Source organism: Aythya marila (assembly GCF_965140915.1).
Source record: "Aythya marila genome assembly, contig: HAP1_HAP1_SCAFFOLD_1019, whole genome shotgun sequence".
NCBI lineage: Eukaryota > Metazoa > Chordata > Aves > Anseriformes > Anatidae > Aythya > Aythya marila.
In genome coordinates this window covers 1-18,523 of record NW_028137022.1, presented here as the reverse complement: position 1 = coordinate 18,523, position 18,523 = coordinate 1, and the positions used below count along the sequence as shown (strand labels likewise).

The following is an 18,523-nucleotide window of genomic DNA, read 5'->3' as shown; positions in this document are numbered from 1 at the left end:
TGCGGCGCGGTGGTACGGCCCGTTGCCATGGCGACGCAGGGAGCGCCGGTCGCCATGGAGATGCCGCGGCCGGGCCTCGGCGAAGGCCCCCGCAGCGCGGGGCTGCCCGGCGCACTGCCTGCTCGCCGCTCCCACAGCCCAACGACCCCCCCGCGGCCCCCCGGGGATAACGGAACCGCGGGGACCGATCCGGGGGGCGGCGGAACCGCGGGGGGGCGGCGGGGAACCCTTTAGCAGCTCCCTCCCCTTGCGACCCGCGTCAGGCAATCGCGGCGGGCAGCCCGGCGGCGGGGTCTTGGTGGCGGAGGGGGGCGTGGCCGGAAGTGAGCGGCGAAGCCCCGCCCCTCTCCCTCCCTCCCGCGGCGGTCGCAGCGCTCGGCGGTAAGTGATGGCGCCGCGGCCCGGCCCCGCCATCGGCCCCGCATCGGCCCCGCCGCCGCCCATCGGAGCCCGGCGGCCGCCCGGGGAGCTCGGCCCTGCCCCGCCGCGCCCGCCCCGGCCGCCATTTCCCGGCCCCGCCGCCGCCGGGAGGGGATGGGGGGGGATGAGGGGGAAGGGGGGGGGGGAGGGCGCCATTGTGGGCGCCAAGATGGCGGCGGCCGAGGGGGCGCGGAGGGGGGAGGGGGGGGGAACGGGGAAGGGGGGGGTGAGGAGATGGAGGCCGGGGGGGCGTGGCCGCGCTTGGCGGGAAGGGACGCGATTGGTTGGTGGAGGAGGGGGCGGGGCCGGGGCGGGGGGAGGGGGAGGAGGTTTGGGGGTGCGGGGGGGGAATTGGGGGGGCGGGGAGGGGGTTGGGACCCCCCCCCGTGGACCCGAAATTTGGGGAGTGAGTGGGGGGGGGGGTGAGGTGTGGGGGAAGGAATGGGGGGGGGAATTTTGGGGTGCCCTGGGGTCATTTGGGGTCTCCTGCAGGAATTTAGGGTTCTTCGCACTTTTGGGGGTCTCCTGTGGGTGTTTTGGGGTCCCATAGAGATTTTTAGGATTCTTCACAGTTTTCTAGGGTCTCTTGTGTTTTTTTGGGGTCTCCTGCAGATTTTTAGGGCTCCCTGCAGGTTTTTGGGATCTCCTGTGGGTTTTTGTGGGTGTCCTGTGGGTTTTTAGGGCTCTCCACAGTTTTTCCCGTTTCCATGGTTTTTAGGGGGTCTCCTGTAGAATTTTGTGTTTTCTTTGCAGTTCGGGGTGGGTCTCCCACAGGTTTTAGGGGTCTCCTGCAGATTTTTAGGGTTTTATGCACATTTGGGTGTTTCTTATGCTTTTTTGGGGGGGTCTCCCCTGGGTTTTTCGGGCTTCCTGCAGTTTTTCTGGGGTTTTCTGTGTTTGTTTTGGGGGGTCTCCTGCAGATTGTTAGGGCTCCCTGCGTTTATTTTGGTTGTTTTTATAGTTTTTAGGGTCTCCCGTGTTTTTTGGGGGTGTCCCCTGCAGGTTTTATGGCCTCCCTGTGGCTTTTTAATTCTTCCTGCATTTTTTGTGGTCTCCCACGGGTTTCTCTGGGGCGTTCCTCGCACCTTTTTCGCATCCCTTCCCCATTTTGCCCTTTCTAGTGTTTTTTTGGGCACCCCTTGCTCCTTTCTGACCCCCCCATCTCCCGTTTTCCCCCCCAGCCCCCCCAGCATGGCGGAGAACGACGTGGACAACGAGCTGCTGGACTACGAGGACGATGAGGTGGAGAACGCGGCGGGGGGCGACGGGGCCGAGGCGCCCCCCAAGAAGGACGTGAAGGGCTCCTACGTCTCCATCCACAGCTCTGGCTTCCGCGACTTCCTCCTCAAGCCCGAGCTGCTCCGAGCCATCGTGGACTGTGGCTTCGAGCACCCCTCCGAAGGTGGGGGGGCTTTAGGGGGTCCTGGGGGGGATTTGGGGGGTCCTGGGGGGCTTTTGGGGTCCCTACGGGGTCCTGGGGGGCCCTAGTGGGCGTCTGGGGGGCCCAAAAGGTGTCCTGGGGTCTTTTATGGGCACTGTAAGCTCTCCAATGAGGGTTTTTGGGGTTCTGGGTGGCTTTTGGGGGGTCCTGGGGGGCTTTGGGGGCTTTTAGGAGTCCTGGGGGCTTTTTGGGGGCTCTTCGGGGTCTCAGGGGGGCTCTTTGGGGTCTTTTTGGAGCCTTTGGGGGCTTTCTGTGCTCCAGGGGAGCTCTTTGGGGTCTCCCTGTGTCCTGGGGGGGCTCTTTGGGTTCCTGAGGTAGCTCTGGGGGAGCTTTTTGGAGCTTTTCGGAGCTTTTTGGGTCTCCCTGTTCCCATGGGTGTCTCCCCATGCCCCGGGGGTCTCCGTGGGGTGTCTGCGGGGGGGTGTCCGTGTGCGTGGGGGCGCTGACCCCCCCGTGTCGCCCCGCAGTGCAGCACGAGTGCATCCCGCAGGCCATCCTGGGCATGGACGTGCTGTGCCAGGCCAAGTCGGGCATGGGCAAGACGGCCGTCTTCGTGCTGGCCACGCTGCAGCAGCTCGAGCCCGTCACGGGGCAGGTGAGGCCTCGGGGGGGCGGCTTTTAACCCGGGGGGGGGATTTGGGCTTGGGGGGCCGGCGCTGACCCCCCCCTGCCGCAGGTGTCGGTGCTGGTGATGTGCCACACGCGGGAGCTGGCCTTCCAGATCAGCAAGGAGTACGAGCGCTTCTCCAAGTACATGCCCAGCGTCAAGGTGCGGGGCTGGGGGGCTTTGGTGGGGTCCTGGGGGGTTCTGAGGGGGTCTGGGGGGGGCCTGAGGGGTCCTGAGGGGGTTTGGGGGGGGCCTGAGGTGGTTTGGGGGGAGCCTGGGGGGACATTTCTGGGGCCTGGTGTCTTTAGGGGGGTCTGGGGGGGTTTAGAGGAGATTTTGGGGGGCCATTGTGGGGTTCTGGGGGTCTCTGGGGGGATCCTGAGTGATTATAGGGTATTTTGGGGGGGTCCTGAGGTGTTTTGGGGACTCCCAATTCCCTCAGGTGCTCCCGTTGCACCGAGGGATCTCCCTGAGGGGGTTCCAGGAGGGGAATTGGGGGCTGTGGGGGGGTCTCTTTGCCGGGGGGGGGGGTCTGTGTGGGGTCCTGACGCCCCCCCTGCAGGTGGCGGTGTTTTTCGGGGGGCTGGCGGTGAAGAAGGACGAGGAGGTGCTGAAGAAGAACTGCCCCCACATCGTGGTGGGCACCCCGGGCCGCATCCTGGCGCTGGCCAGGAACAAGAGCCTGAACCTGAAGCACATCAAGCACTTCATCCTGGACGAGTGCGACAAGATGCTGGAGCAGCTGGGTACGGGGCTGGGGGCATTTGGGGGGGGTTGGGGGCATTTTGGGGAGTTTGAGGGTGTGTTGGGGGGCTTTGGGGGGGGTTGGGGGCATTTGGGGGGGGTTGGGGGCATTTTGGGGACATTGGGGGGCATTTTGGGGGGCTTTGGGGGCATTTTGGGGACATTGGGAGTCATTTCAGGGGGTTGAGGGGGCCTTGGGGGTCTCTTGGGGCCATTGGGGGTCCTTTAGGGGAGTTTGTGGGTGTCTTGCAGGGCTTTGGGGGCATTTTGGGGGCTTTGGGAGTCACTTCGGGGGGGTTGAGGGGGCTTTGGGGGCATTTTGGGGGGACTTGGCCTCAGTTGGGGGGCTTTGGGGGCATTTTGGGGCATTTTTGGGTCGTTTTGGGGCATCTTGGGTGTCCTTTTGTGGGTTTTGGGCCATTTTGGGTCCTTTTAGGCCATTTGTGGCGCTGCTGATGCTGCCCCACAGACATGTGGCAGGACGTGCAGGAGATTTGGGGTTTTGGGGCGTTTCAGGGGCATTTTGTGGCCGTTTTGTGGCATTTTTACATCGTTTTGAATCATTTTGGGTGTCCTTTTGTGGGTTTTGTGGCCGTTTCGGGTCCTTTTGGGCCATTTCGGGCGCTGCTGACGCTGCCCCGCAGACATGCGGCGGGACATGCAGGAGATTTTGGGTTTTGGGGCCGTTTTGGGGCCGTTTTGTGCTGTTTTGGGGCATCTTGGGGCATTCTTGGGTCATTTTGGGGCATTTTGGGTGTTCTCTTGTGGGTTTTGGGGCCGTTTGGGGGCATTTTGGGCCGTTTGGGGCACTGCTGACGCTGCCCCGCAGACATGGGGCGGGACGTGCAGGAGATACGGGGTTTTGGGGCTGTTTTGGGGCGTTTCAGGGGTGTTTTGTGGCCGTTTCGGGCATTTTGGGGTGTTTTTGGGTCGTTTTGGGGCATTTTGGGTGTCCTCTTGTGGGTTTTGGGGCCGTTTCGGGTCCTTTTGGGCCGTTTTGGGCGCTGCTGACGCTGCCCCGCAGACATGCGGCGGGACGTGCAGGAGATTTTCCGCATGACGCCGCACGAGAAGCAGGTGATGATGTTCAGCGCCACGCTCAGCAAGGAGATCCGCCCCGTCTGCCGCAAGTTCATGCAGGACGTGAGCACTGCGACCCCCCCCAAAATCCCTGACCCCCCCCCCAAATCCCTCACGCCCCCAAAAAAATTCCTGACCCCCCCCCACCCTCAAATCCCTGCCCACCTCTTTCTCCTCCTCCTCCCCGGCACAAGGAGACAGAGGCAAGGGACCCCCAGAACCCCCCCAGAGCCCTCCTGTGACCCCCCTGCGACCCCTCCCCAAATTCCTGACCCCCCCCCAAATTCCTCACCCCCCTATAAGTAAGGGCAGGGCCTTAGTTACAGGGTTAGCTCCTCACTATGGGGCAGAGCCTTTCTTATAGGGCAGAGCTTTTCCTATGGGGTAGATCTCTGTGGGGCGGGCTCCCCGCTATGGGGCAGGGCCTTTTCTATGGGGCAGAACCTTACTTATGGGGCAGGGCCTTTCTTATAGGGCAGAACCTTAGTTATGGGGCAGATTTCTCACTATGGGTAGGGCCTTTTCTATGGGGAGGCTCCTTACTTATGGGGCAGAGCCTTTCCTATGGGGCAGATCTCTATGGGGTGGGCTCCCCACTATGGGGCAGAACCTTACTTATGGGGCAGGGCCTTTCCTGTGGGACAGAGCCTTACTTATAGGGCAGGTTTCTTCCTATGGGGCAGATCCCTGTGGGGTGGGGTCCCCGCTATGGGGCCGTCCCGCCGTGGGGCTGACCCCTTTCTCCCCCCCCCAGCCCATGGAGATCTTCGTGGACGACGAGACGAAGCTGACGCTGCACGGGCTGCAGCAGTACTACGTCAAGCTGAAGGACAACGAGAAGAACCGCAAGCTCTTCGACCTGCTCGACGTCCTCGAGTTCAACCAGGTCCGGGGGGGCCAATTTGGGGCGGGGGGGGCTCCATTTTGGGGAAAAAAAAACTAATTTCGGAGCAAATCACCCCTCGTTCAGCAGGGCTGCGCCGTGTCTGTGTCTGGGTGTTCCCTGCGTGTTCTGGGGGGGTTGAGTGTTTTTGGGGGGGTCTCCCAGTGTTGTGGGGGGGTCCTCGCCCTGCTTTTGCCCAATTTTGACCCAATTTTGGCCCCCCCAGGTGGTGATTTTCGTCAAGTCGGTGCAGCGCTGCATCGCGCTGGCGCAGCTGCTGGTGGAGCAGAACTTCCCCGCCATCGCCATCCACCGCGGCATGCCGCAGGAGGAGCGGTAAGGGGGGGGGGCACCTCGTTTTGGGGGGTTTGGGGGCTTTGGGTTGTTCTGGGGGTCCTGGGGGGCTGTGGGGTTGGTTTAGGGTGTTTTGGGGCCATTTTGGGTGTGTTTTTGTGCCATTCAGTGCAGCATGCCACAGGAGGAGCGGTAAGGGGGGGGGGGGCACCTCGTTTTGGGGGCTTTTGGGTTGTTCTGGGAGGGCTTGGGGGGGGCTTTGGGGCCATATTGGGGTGTTTGGGGGCAGTTTAGGGCTGTTTGGGGGTGGTTTTGGGGCATTTTGGGTTTCCATGGGCAGTTTTGGGGCATTTGGGGATTGCCATTGGTGTTTTTGGGGCATTATGGGGCGGTTTCGGGGCATTTTGGGGTTTCCATTGGTGTTTTGGGGGCATTTTGGGGTGGTTCTGGGGCATTTTGGGGTTTCCATTGTGTTTTTGTGGCATTTTGGGGTTTCCATTGGTGTTTTTGGGCCATTTGGGTGCATTTTGGGGCCATTTTTGTGCCACCCACCGCACCATACCCCAGAACGAGCACTAACAAAGCAGGAACGTGCCGTTTTGGGGTGATCCGGGAGCCGATTTAGGTTCCACCCCCCAACTTTCCGCGCCCCCCCAGGCTGTCCCGCTACCAGCAGTTTAAGGACTTCCAGCGCCGCATCCTGGTGGCCACCAACCTGTTCGGCCGCGGCATGGACATCGAGCGCGTCAACATCGCCTTCAACTACGACATGCCCGAGGACTCCGACACCTACCTGCACCGGGTACGGCCCCCCTGCGCCTCCTCAACCCCCCCCCGAGCTCGTTAGCATCCCCGTTAATTAACGTGCCCCCCCCAGGTGGCGCGGGCCGGGCGTTTCGGCACCAAGGGGCTGGCCATCACCTTCGTGTCGGACGAGAACGACGCCAAGATCCTCAACGACGTGCAGGACCGCTTCGAGGTCAACATCAGCGAGCTGCCCGACGAGATCGACATCTCCTCCTACAGTCAGTGGGGCGGGGGGGCTGGGGGGGGGTTTGGGGGTGGTTTGGGGGTTTTTGGGGGGCTGGGGGCGGTTTGGGGGCACTTGGGGGTTTTTTGAGGGTCGTTTTGGGGCTCTGCAGGGCGCTTTTGGGGCTTTGAGGGGTGGTTTCTGAGCTTGTGGAGGCTGGGGGTGGTTTTTGGGGAGCTTTGGGGGACTTTGGGGGACTTTGGGCTGGTTTGGGGGATCTGGGGGTGGTTTTTGAGGGGCTAGGGGTGGTTCTGGGGCACTTTTGTGCTTTTTGGGGGCTATTCTGGGGCTCTGCAGGGTGGTTTCTGAGCTCTTTGGGAGCCCTGGTGGTGTTTTTGGGGCGTTGGGGGTGTTTTGGGGGGCCTTTAGGCTTTTTAGGGGGGCTGGGGGAGGTCTGGGGGGCTTTGGGCTTTTTTGGGGGCCATTTTGGGGCTCTGTGGGGTGGTTTTGGGGCTTTCTGGGCTTGTGTTGGGACTTTTAGGGGCTTGGGTTTGTTTTGGGTGCTTTTTGGGGCTCTTTGGGGCTCTCTGGTCTCAATTTGGGCCTTTTTGGGCTGGTTTGGGTGCTGTTTGGGCTGGTTTTGGGGCTGTCTCACCCTCTTTTCCCCTTTTTTCCCCTTTTTTCCCCATTTCCCCCCAGTCGAGCAGACCCGATAAGGCCCCGTTGCCGCCGCCGCCTCCTCGCCCCCAGCTCTGCGGTTGCCCCCCCCCAGGAGCTGCTTTTGGGTTATTTTGGGGGGGGGGGGAGGGGAGGGGAAGGAAACAAAGGAGGGGGGGGGGACACGAAACCCCCCCGGGGGGCACCCCTGTGGGAGCCGGGGGCTTTTATAGAAAAACGGCCTGAAAAGACAAAAAAAAAGGAAAAAAAGGAAAAAAAAAGGGGGCGGGGCCGCCCCTCCCCCCGCTGGGGGCAGCCTGGGGGGGTCCGGCCCCTCCCCCACCCCCCCCCCCAACCCCCCCCATCCCCACCCCCGGCTGGGCCCCCCCCGGCCCCCCCCCGGCTGTACAATTTCTGGTGTTTTTGGTAAAATAAAGTTGCCTGCCTCGGCCGTGCGCTGCTCTGGGGGCGGGGCTTGTGGGAGGGGGCGGGGCTTACGGGAGGGGGCGGGGCTTGTGGGAGGGGGTGGGGCAAAACCGTTGGGTGTGGTTAGTGGAGGGGGCGGGGCTGGGGCTAGGGAGGGAGGTGGGGTTGGAGGGGGCGGGGTTTGAGGGAGAGGTGGGGCTTAAAGAAGGGGGTGGGGCTTAGCGCGCTGGGGGCGGGGCATAAATGCAGGGGGCGTGGCTTAAAGCTGTGGGCGGGCATTAGGAGTAAGGGAGGTGGGACGGGGCGAGGCTTGGGGAAAGGGGTGTGGCTATGGGTGGTGGGAGGGGCCTAGGGAGGAGTAAAGGAGGTGAGAGGGGCGTGGCTCCTGGGGGCGTGGTTTATGGAGGGCGTGGCTTACGGGCTATGGGAGGAGCCTGGGAAGGACTAAAAGTGAAGGCGGGGGCGTGGCTTGTCGGACGGGGCGTGGTTTCAGTGCTGGGGGCGTGGCTGCGCGCGCGGCCATTCTGCCCTGCGCTGCGCCAGCCGCCATCTCAGGGCAGGGGGCGTGGCCTGCGGGGGGGCGTGTCCCGCTGGGCTATAAAAGGCCCCGCGCCGCCGCCCGCCGCCTCTTTCGGCCGGAGGTGAGCGGGGGGAGCACAGCAGCGGGCGGGGGGGGGGCGCGGGGCCCGTCGCGGTGATGATCCCCTCAGACTAGAGTCTCCGAGCGCCCTGACGACACCGCAGCGCCTGAGCGACGCCCCCAGGCCCCTTTTTATCCCCCCCACGGGCTCCGCTCCCTCCTGACGCCTTTTTCTCTTTGTCTTTCAGGCCTCGGCCCCCCCCGGGACGCGCACGGTAAGCGCTGCGGCCTGCCCGGGGGGGGCCCGGCGATGAGGAGCCCTCCGGTGAGGCCGAGCCGCCCGTGACGAGCCCTCGCAGCGCCCTGAGCCTCGCGGCCCCCCCGCACCCCCCATCCCCGCTCCCCATCTCCTCCGCACCACACTGACGCCGTTTTCTCTTCCAGGCAGCGGGGAGCGACGGCGGCGACTCGGGGAGGGGGAAATTGGGGCGAATAAAGAGGATTTTGGGTCCGCAAACGGCGTTCTGTGGTGTTTTTTTATTGAAGGGGAGGGGGAGGGTGGGCTGGTCGCCATGGCAACGGGGCGATCACGTGGTGCGCCGCCATCTTGGGCGGGCCGGGCCGTTCGTTACCACGGCAACCAGGGGAGGTCACGTGGCGCCATTTCGGCGGGACCGCCCGTTGCCATAGCAACGATGGGCGGGAAAAAGCATCACGTGACCCGCCGCCATTTTGTCATGGCTCTGCGCCGAGCCGCCCGTTGCTAGGGCAACGCCCACGTGACCCGCCGCCATTTTGTCGCGGCACCGCAACAGGCCCCCCCCTCCCTTCCCTGTTACCATAGCGACGCGCGGGCCACGTGACGCCCCCGCCGCCATTTTGGGAGGGTCCTTTCCGCCGGCGCCATCTTGGGTGCCCTCCCCGCCCCCCCCGGGGCGGTGTTTATTGTAGGGTCGCCTCCCGGCGGGGGGGGCCGAGCAGGCGGCGGGGCCCCCCCGAGGTGAGGCCGGGCGGCGGCGGGGGCCTTTTGGGGGCGGGGGGGGTCCCGGATCCCCGTTCCCGGTTCTCCCGATGTGGCGCTGGGCCCGGGGCCCGCCGTGGGGCCGGGGCCCGCCGTGGGGCCGGGGGGAGCCGGCGGGGGGGGGCCCGGAGCCGCTGGAGATCTGCCTGGGGCTGGCGCGGCGCCTCTTCGACCTGGGCGCCCTGGGGTGCCTGGGGGCGGCCCGGGCGGCGCTGGGGGCCCTGGGGGTGCGGCGGCTGCTGGGGGCCGTGGGGCTGGGGGGGGCCGGGGGGGCCTGGCTGCAGGGCCTGGCCGCCTTCCTGCTGGCCGCCGCCGCGCTCCGCCTGCTCCTGCAGCAGCTGCTGCCGCTCGGGGCCCTCTACGGGCTGCTGCAGGCCCTGGTGCTGGCCGCCAGCCTCCGCCACGGGGGGGGCGACGAGGAGGAGGAGGAGGACGGGGGGGGGGAGCAGGCCCGGGGGGCTCCGGATGGACGCGACCCCCCCGCCGAGCTCCGGGACCCCCCGGCGGAGCTCTGGGACGCGGCCGAGGAGCTCCGGGACCCCGCGGGGGGGCTCGGGGACCCCCCCGTAGAGCTCTGGGGCCCCCCCGGGCAGCTCCGGGACCCCCCCCAGCCCCCCGGGCACAAGGAGGCGCCGTGATCGGGGCGCCCCCGGCCCAGGGGCACCCCCGGGACCCCCCAAATGCCCCCCCGGGTCCCCAGGCCCCCCCCCAGGCCGGCTGGGAAGGGGCGGGGTCAGCCACAAGCCCCGCCCCCCGAGCCCCCCCCCGCAGCCATGAGGGGGGCGCGGCCCCAGGAGGCCCCCATGGACTCGAGGCCCCGCCCACCGACCGAACGCTCCGCCCACTGCGGTGACGCCACGGCCGAGGCCCCGCCCCCCAGCGCGGGGGCATGAGGCCCGTGGCCCCGCCCACCGAGGAACGCACAAGGGGCGAGGCCCCGCCCATCGCGGACGCCCCGCCCACCGCCCGCTGTGATTGGTGCTACCCTGCGGGGGGCTTTGCCCCGCCCACTGCTGCTGGCAACGCCCACCGTGGCTCAGACCACGCCCACACTCCGACGAGAGCTCCGCCCACACTACGCCAGAGGCTCCGCCCACACTACGCCCGATGTCCGGCCCACTACCATGGAGGCCCCGCCCACCCCGGTGCCTGAGGCTCCGCCCACGTCGCGCCGTCATCGGACATAAACAACCTCATTTTACGGACAATTACACGCGGTTTGGGACAATTACACGCGGGATTGGGACAAACAAACACTACTTTGGAGAAACACGCGCGGTTTTGGATAAATAAAGCCGATTTTTGGACAAAAAAGCTCCGAGTGGTGTCAAAAGCCCCGCGCCCTTAACAAAGATGGCGGCGCCCCCGCTCCACACCCGCTGTGCTGCTGCCCACTTCCAACATGGCGCCGGCGCGGCTTCACCGCGCGCACGCGCAGCTCTGCGAGGCCCCAGCGAGGCGGCGTCCGCGTCAGGCGCCTGCCGGAACCCCTCAGGCGCTCCTTGGGCAGCCCCGCTGCGGGGTCCTCACTCGGCGCATGCGCGGCGGCCTCCCGGCGGCGCCTGCAGCGGAGCGGCCCCGGCCCCGGCCCCGCGACCCGGAAGCGATCGGACCCGAGGTGGGGGCGGGGGGCGGTGGCGGGGGGGGGGGCGGGTCCCGGTTCCGGTCCCGGTGCCGGTTCCGGTTCCGGGTCGCGGGCGCTAACCGGGGCCTGTCCGCCGCAGCGCCGCCATGGCGGAGGAGCCGCTGGAGGTGCTGGTGAAGACGCTGGACTCGCAGACGAGGAGCTTCCGCGTGCAGCCAGAGGTGGGGGGGCACCGGGAGGGGGGGGGGGAACGGGATAAGGGGGGGGGAACGGGATAAGGGGGGGGGAACGGGGATTGGGGGGGGGGGCACCGGGATAACGGGGGGCAACGGGATAAGGGGGGGGGAACGGGATAAGGGGGGGGCACGGGGATTGGGGGGCACCGGGATAAAGGGGGGCGGAACGGGAGAGGGGGGGACACCGGGAGGGTGTGGGGGGGGATGGGGGGGTACTGGGAGCCGTGGGGGGGTCACTGGGAGCAGGGGGGGCACCGGGATAAGGGGGGGTTAACGGGGTGAGGGGGCACTGGGACCCGGGGGGGGGAGGAATCGGGGGTACTGGGGGTGGGGGGGGAATTGGGGGGGGGCTGGCACTGGGGGGGGGGGCACTGGGAGGGAACTGGGATGGGGGGGGCAGTGGGGAGGGGGCACTGGAAATGGGTGGAAGGGGAACTGGGAGGGAGGGGAGGGTACTGGGGGTGTTACTGGGAGGGGTTGGGGTTACTGGGGGGGGGGTTATGGGGTGGGGGGGGTCTCACCGCCCCCCTGTGCCCCCCCGTGCCCCCCCAGATCTCGGTGCGGGCGTTCAAGGAGCACTGGGGGCACTGGGAGATGGGGGGATGGCACTGGGGGCGTTACTGGGAGTGTGTGGGGTTATGGGGGGTTTATGGGGTGGGGGGTTATTGGGGGGTCTCACCCCCCCGTTTGCCCCCCCCAGATCTCGGTGCGGGCGTTCAAGGAGCACATCGCGGGGGCCGTGAGCATCGCGGCGGAGAAGCAGCGCCTCATCTACCAGGGCCGGGTGCTGCAGGACGAGCGGCGCCTGCAGGACTACAGTGAGGGGCGGCCGGGGGGCTAACGGGGGGCTGGGGGGCTCCGGGGGGGGGTTAACGGGGGGCTGGGGGGGTCCCGGGGGGGCTTATTGGGGTCCTGGTGGGGCTTCATGGGGATTTAGAGGGGCTATGGGGGCTTCTGGGGGGTCTGGGGGGGCTTCATGGGAGGCTGGGAGGGTCCAGGGGGGCTTAAAGGGGTCCTGGGCAGGGTCCTGGGGGGTTTAGAGGGGCTAAGGGGCCTTCTGGGGGGTCCTGGGGGGCTTAAGGGTGTCTGGGGGGTCCTGGGGGGCTCTGGGGGGGGGCTTAATGGGGTCCTGGGGGGGTTTATTGGGGTCTTAGGAGGGTCCTGGGGGGTTGGGGGGGCCCTGGGGGGTTTAGAAGGGCCAAGGGGAATTTGGAGGGGTCCTGGGGGGGCTTCATGGAGTCCTGGGGGGTCCTGGGGGTCTTTGGGGGGGGTCACAGGGGGTTGGGGGATCCCAGAGGAGTCCGGAGGGGACATTGGGGGCTTGGGAGGGGGTTCTGGGAGGGTCTCAGGAGGGTCTGGGGGGGGCTTTGGGGGGGTCCCAAGGGTGTCAGGGGGTCTCGGGGGGTCCTGGGGGGTCCCTTGGGATTTGGGGGGGTCCCGGGGGGGGGCACACCCCCCTGACCCCCCTGCCCCCCCCCCAGATGTGGGGGGCAAGGTGATCCACCTGGTGGAGCGCGCCCCCCCCACGCAGTCGCCCCCCGGAGGGGGTCCCGGGACCGCGGCCCCCCCTGAGGGGGCGGGGGGGGCGCGGGGGGGCCCGAGCGCAACGCCAACAGCTACGTCATGGTCGGCACCTTCAACCTGCCCGTGAGTGCTTTGGGCAAATTCCGGCGGTTTTGGGCAATTTCAGGGGGTTCTGGGATGTTTGGGGCGTTTAGGGCAAATCCAGGGGGGTTTGGGGCCGTTTTCAGGGGGGGGGATTGGAGGTTTTGGGGGTGCTTTTGGGGTGCGTTAGGGTGGAGATTTGGCAGCTTTTGGGGCACTTTGGGGGTGTTTTGGTGCTTTTTACGGTGTTTTGGGGTGTTTGGGACTTTTTTATTTTTTTAAACAGCGTTTTTGGGGTACTTTGAGGTGTTTTGGGGCTTTTTAGTGGATTTGGGGTCTCCCTTCCTGTGGGTTTCCCCAAATCCTGTTGGATTTTCCCCAAACTCTGTTATTTTCCCCAAATTTTCTTTAAATACCATTGTTTTTCCTTAAATTCCCCTTGAACACTGTCAGTTTTCTTTAAATTTCCCTTATATACTTTAAACTTTCCTTAAATTTCCCTAAATACCATGAACTTCCTTATATTTCCCCTAAATATTCTCAAATTTTCCTCAAATTTCCTTAAATACCATTAAAATTTCCTTTATTTTTTTAAACACCGTTAAGTTTCCCTTAAAATATTTCCCTTAAATTCCATTGAAATTTCCTTAATTTTTTCTAACCAACCACTGCTAAAATTTGATTACATTTCCCTAAATGCCATCAATTTCCTTTGATTTCCCTTAAATACCATCAAATTTTCATTTAATTTCTCCTAAACACCCTTGATTTTTCCTTAAATTCTCTCAAAACCCATTAAAATTTCCTTTAATTTTTCTAAACACTATTAAATTCTGATAAAATTTCCCAAAACACCGTTAATTTCCTTTAAATCCCCTTAAATGCCATTGAGACTTCCTTAAATTCTTCTAAATACTATTAAAAATTAAATTTAATTAAATAAGCTAAAATTAATTAATTAAATAAAATTAATTACATTTCCCTAAACACCATGAATTTCCCCCAAATCCCCCCAATTCCCCCTGCCCCCCCCAATTCCCAAATTCCCCCCATTTCTCCCCCCCCAATTTGCCCAATTTCCCCGTTTTTTCCCCCAGATGGACGGCTCCTCGGTGGACGTGCACATCAACATGGACCAGGCCCCGGTGCAGGTGGGTGGGGGGCGGCCCCCCCGGCGGACCAGGCGGGGGGGGGGCAGTTAATTACTAATTAGCGCCCGCTAATTACCGCCCCCCCCCCAGAGCGAGCCCCGGCTGCGGCTGGCGGTGGCGCAGCACATGCTGCGGGACCTGCAGGGGGTCCTGGCCCGCCTCGAGGTGAGACCCCCCCCTTAATGACCCCCCCCTTAATGACCCCCCCTTAATGACCCCCCTTTAATGACCCCCCTGGGACCCCCCCCACCCCTTTATAGCCCCCCATTGCCCCCTTTTTGCCCCCCTTTTTCCCCCCTTACCCATTTATGGGGTCCCAGCCCCCCCTTAACCCCTTTTTACCCCCCCACCCCCATTTACTTGCCCCCCCCTTGACCCCTTTTACCCCCCCCACCCCCTTTTTACCCCCCCTTTCCCCATTATAGGGTCCCAGCCCCCCCACCCCCATTTTTACCCCCCCCTTGCCCCCTTTTTAACCCCTACATTTCCCCCCCTCGCCCACTTTTCCCCCCCCTTACCCTTTTCCCCCCCCCTTTTAACCCCCTCTCCCCCACAGGGCACCAACGCCGCCGACCCCCCCCCGGCCCCCACCCCCCCCCCAGCCGCCGCCGCCGCCCCCCCTCGGAGCCCCCCCCGAGGCCCCCCCGGCGCCCCCCTCGGAGCCCCCCCAGCCCCCGGAGGGCACCGCCAGGTACCGGGGGAGGGCCGCGGGGGCTCGGGGGGCTCCCCCCTTTATTCGGGGGGGGGTCCCTGATTTTTTTGGGCCCCCCCCAGCCCCCCCAGCCCCGCCGAGCTGGCCGAGGTGCTGCGGGAGCTGCGGCGCCTGCAGGGCCGCCTGGAGCCCTTCCAGCAGCGCCAGCTCAGCCTCCTGGCCACCGCCACCACCGCCTCCTACGGCACCGACGTGAGGGGGGGGGCACAAAATTATTGGGGGGGGGGGCAGGAATTATCGGGGAGGGGGCTGGGGGCGAAAATGGGGTCGTGGGGGGGGTCCAGGACCCCATAAAGGGGCTGTGGGGGGCTCTGGGACCCTGTAATAGGGGCATTAATGTGAGAGGGGGGGCAAATGGGGGGGGTCTTTAAATCCGGGGGGGTCTTTAAATACTGGGGGGGGTCCCTGAAATACTGGGGGGGGGCTGGGGGCGGAAAATGGGGGGCTGGAGCCGTAACTGGGGCTGTGGGGGGCTCCAGGACCCTGTAATAGGGGCTGGGAGGGGCTGGGATCACATAGTGGGGGCATTAATGTGAGGGGGGGGCACAAAAATATTTTGGGGGGGGTCCTGAAGTACTGGGGGGGGGCTGGGGGTGAAAATGGGGGGCTGGGAGCTGGTAGGGGGCTATGGGGGGGGGGGTCTGGGGTGATTTTAGGAGCCCCTGCAGGGATTTTTGGGGTCGTTCAGGTGATTTTTGGTTCTCTGGGGTGGTTTTGGGGTCACTTTGGGCAATTTTGGGGCCCCTGGGGGCGATTTGGGGAGTCCCGGGAGCCGTTTTGGGGGTTTTGAGGGTTTCTGGGGGCATTTTGGGGTCTCCCTCACCCGGGGGGTCCCTCCCTTTATGGGGGTATCCCCCAATCCCAGGGGGGTTCCCTCCTATTCCGGGGGTCTCTCCCCCATCCTGTGGGGTCTCTTCTCTCCGGGGGGCTCCCCCCAATCCTGGGAGCCACCCCCCATTTTTCGGGGCCCCCCTCTTTTTTGGGGGCCCCCCCTTTCCCGCAGGAGGCCCGCGAGGAGGGGCAGCGGCTGCTGGCGCTGGTGGGGGAGAGCCAGCGGCTGGTGGGCAACGCGCTGCTGGCCCTGGCCGAGCTGCGCTGCGCCCTGGGGGGGGCCCCCCCCGCCACCTGCACGTCGCCCGCCCGCCCCCCCCCCACTACGGCCCCCCGTGCTGCTGCAGCAGGCCGCCATCCCCATCCAGGTGGGGGGGGACCCCAAAAATGGGGTTCGGGGGGGTGGGGGGGGCAATAATTGACATTTATGGGGTGGGGGGGCCCCAAAAATTGAGTTCTGGGGGGTGGGGGGGGCCCAATATTCCCCATCCAGGTGGGGGGGGGCAATAATTCACATCGGGGGGGGACCCCAATAATTAACTCCTGGGGGGGTCCCAATAATTCACTTTTAAGGGATGTTGGGGCTCCAAGCTCCATATTTATGGGGCTGGGGGGGCTCCAATAATTAACATTTATAGGGTGGGGGGGGGTCCCAAAATTCCCATCCAGGTGGGGGGGCCCCCAGGGACACAAGGGAGGGGGGGACACCTCAAATGGGGCTGGGGGGGGCCCAATAGTTCACATCTCTGGGGTGGGGGGGCCCCAATATTCCATATTTATCAGCTGGGGGGGTCCCAATACCCCCCCCTGCCCCCCCCTCTGCTCTATGGGGCACAGGGACCCCCCCCCACTGACCCCCCCCCCCTTGCCCCCCCCCCCAGATCAACGTGGGCACCACGGTGACCATGACCGGCAATGGGGCGCGCGCCCCCCCCGGCCCTGCCGAGACCCCCCCAGGGCCCCCCCCTCCCCAAAACGCCGCCGCCTCCTCCTCCTCCTCCTCCTCCTCCCCCCCCGGGGACACCCCCGAGGCCCCCCCGGGCCCCCCCCAGCCCCCCGCCCCCCCCGGGGGGCGCAGCCGGGGCCCCCCGCGTGATCCGCATCTCGCACCAGACGGTGGAGCCGGTGGTGATGATGCACATGAACATCCAGGGTGAGCCCGCGACCCCCCCGCATTCTGGGGACCCCCCCCTCATTTTGGGGACCCCCCCACCTTGGGGACCCCCCCCGGACCCCCCTAACCCCTCCCCTTTTTGTTCCCCCCCCAGATTCGGGCTCGCAGGCGGGCTGGGGGGCGCAAGTGGCCCCCCCGGGCACGGCTTGGGCATTGGTGAGTTGGGGGGGTTTGGGAGGGTTGGGGGGGGCTGGGGGGGATTTGGGGGGGTTGGGGGGGTGGGGGCAGGGCTGTGACCCCCCCGGCCCCGTTGTTTTCCAGGGGGGGCCCCCCTGCAGCTGCCCCCGCTGCCCCCCGAGTTCCTGCAGGCAGTCGCCCACCAGATCACCCAGCAGGCAGTGGCTGCCGCCGCCTCCGCCGCCACAGGTGGGTGCCCCACGGCGCCCCATAGCTGCCCCATAACTCCCTATAGCTGCCCCACGGCGCCCCATAGCTGCCCCATAACTGCCCCATAGCTGCCCATAACTGCCCTATAGCTGCCCCATAACCACCCCATAGTGCCCCATGGCTGCCCTATAGCTGCCCCATAACTCCCCTATAGCTGCCCCACGGCGCCCCATAACTGCCCTATAGCTGCCCCATAACTGCCCTATAGCTGCCCTATAGCTGCCCCATATCGGCCCCATAGCTGCCCCATAACTATCAGACAGCCTGTATCTGCCCCATAGTGCCCCATAACTGCCCTAAAACTGCCCCACGGCTGTCCCATAACTGCCCCATAACTATCCCACAGCGCCCCATGGCTGGCTGCCCCATAACTGCCCCACAACTGCCCTATAGCTGCCCCATGGCTGCCCCATTGCAGCCCCATAACGGCCTCATGGCTGCCCCACAGGCTATAACGGCCCCATAACCACCCCACAGCTGCCCTAAAACTGCCCCATAGCGCCCTATAACTGCCCCATAGCAATCCCATAACTGCCCCATGGCTGCCCCACAGCTGCCCCATAGTGGCCCCATAGCTGCCCCATAACCACATCATGGCTGCCCCCCAGCCTATAACTGCCCCATATCTGCCCCATAACCACCCCATAGCTGCCCCATAGCCCCCCCCCAGCCTATAGCTGCCCCCCAGCTGCCCCCCAGCCCTGCCCCACGTCCCTGCCCCACATAACCCCCCCGTGCCCCCCCAGGCCAGGCGGTCGGTGGCTTCCAGGCCCCCACGCGTGTGGTGATCGCCCGCCCAACGGCGCCCCCCCCGCGCCCCACGCACCCCGGGGCCCCCCAGGCGGCTGCTCCCGTGAGTGTGGGGGGGGGGGGCAGAGAATTGGGGGGGGGTCTATAGGGAGGGGGGGGGGGGGGCGTTATGGGGTGTGGGGGGGGTGTTATGGGTGGGGAGGGGCTCTATGGGGTGTGGGGGGGTGTTATGGGTGGGGAGGGGCTCTATGGGGTGGGGGGGGCACTATGGGGGGGGGTTATGGGATTGGGGGGTATGGGGGGGCCCTGGGGGGGGTCCTGGGGGGCTGTGGGGGGGTCTCAGGGGGGTGGGGGGGATCACAGGGAGGTGTTGGGGTCCTGGGGGGGCCGTGGGGGGTCCCGGGGGCATGGGGAGGGTCCCAGGGGGCTGTGGGGGGGTCCCGGGGGGTCCATGGGGGGGTCCCGGGGGCTCCTGGTGCCCGCCGTGACCCCGGCCCAGGCCCCCGGGGGGGGCGCGTCGCTGGCGCAGGTGATCAGCGGGCTGGTGGGGCAGCTGCTGCTGCAGCCACTGGTACTGGGTGAGTGCGGGGACTGGGGCACTGGGAGGCACTGGGGGGGACTGGGAGGGAATGGCTTGTACTGGGAGGGCATATGGGGGCATACTGGGAGGAGCTGGGAAGGACTGGGGGGGAATGGGAGGGACTGGGAGGGCACTCGGGGGGACTGGGAGGGCATATGGGGAGTACTGGGGGGCACTGGGAGGGAATGGCGTGTACTGGGAATGGGAGGGACTGGAAGGGTATATGGGGGCATACTGGGGAAACTGGGGGGGCGCTGGGAGGAACTGGGGAGTACTGGGAGGCACTGGGAGGGCATATGGAGGCATACTGGGGGAACTGGGAGGAGCTGGGAGGGACTGGGGAGGACTGGGAGGCACTGGGAGGGCACTGGGAGCACTGGGGGGCACTG

The 18,523-nt window shown here is 65.5% G+C and overlaps 2 protein-coding genes across 2 annotated transcripts; both read left to right on the top strand.

Annotated features, from left to right (window-relative positions):
• Window positions 1–323: 323 nt before the first annotated feature.
• Window positions 324–7,545, top strand: DDX39B (DExD-box helicase 39B). The gene is made up of 11 exons (XM_082785605.1): window positions 324–381; window positions 1,602–1,822; window positions 2,329–2,456; window positions 2,538–2,630; window positions 3,031–3,214; window positions 4,237–4,355; window positions 5,047–5,178; window positions 5,402–5,511; window positions 6,127–6,271; window positions 6,347–6,494; window positions 7,139–7,545. Exons 2-11 carry the CDS (start codon window positions 1,612–1,614, stop codon window positions 7,153–7,155), a joined length of 1,287 nt encoding a protein of 428 aa, XP_082641731.1. The 5' UTR covers window positions 324–381; window positions 1,602–1,611; the 3' UTR covers window positions 7,156–7,545.
• A 2,927-nt stretch (window positions 7,546–10,472) lies between these two features.
• Window positions 10,473–18,136, top strand: BAG6 (BAG cochaperone 6; the record flags this gene model as incomplete). The annotated part of the gene is given in 19 exon segments (XM_082785604.1): window positions 10,473–10,741; window positions 10,848–10,929; window positions 11,645–11,762; window positions 12,426–12,524; window positions 12,527–12,591; window positions 13,647–13,700; window positions 13,791–13,865; window positions 14,257–14,391; window positions 14,475–14,604; window positions 15,278–15,300; window positions 15,416–15,518; window positions 15,521–15,568; window positions 15,571–15,611; window positions 16,125–16,192; window positions 16,194–16,396; window positions 16,512–16,577; window positions 16,679–16,783; window positions 17,551–17,657; window positions 18,054–18,136. Coding segments are annotated over 18 exon segments (1,598 nt in total), but the record flags the coding sequence as incomplete, so codon positions are not given.
• Window positions 18,137–18,523: the final 387 nt, after the last annotated feature.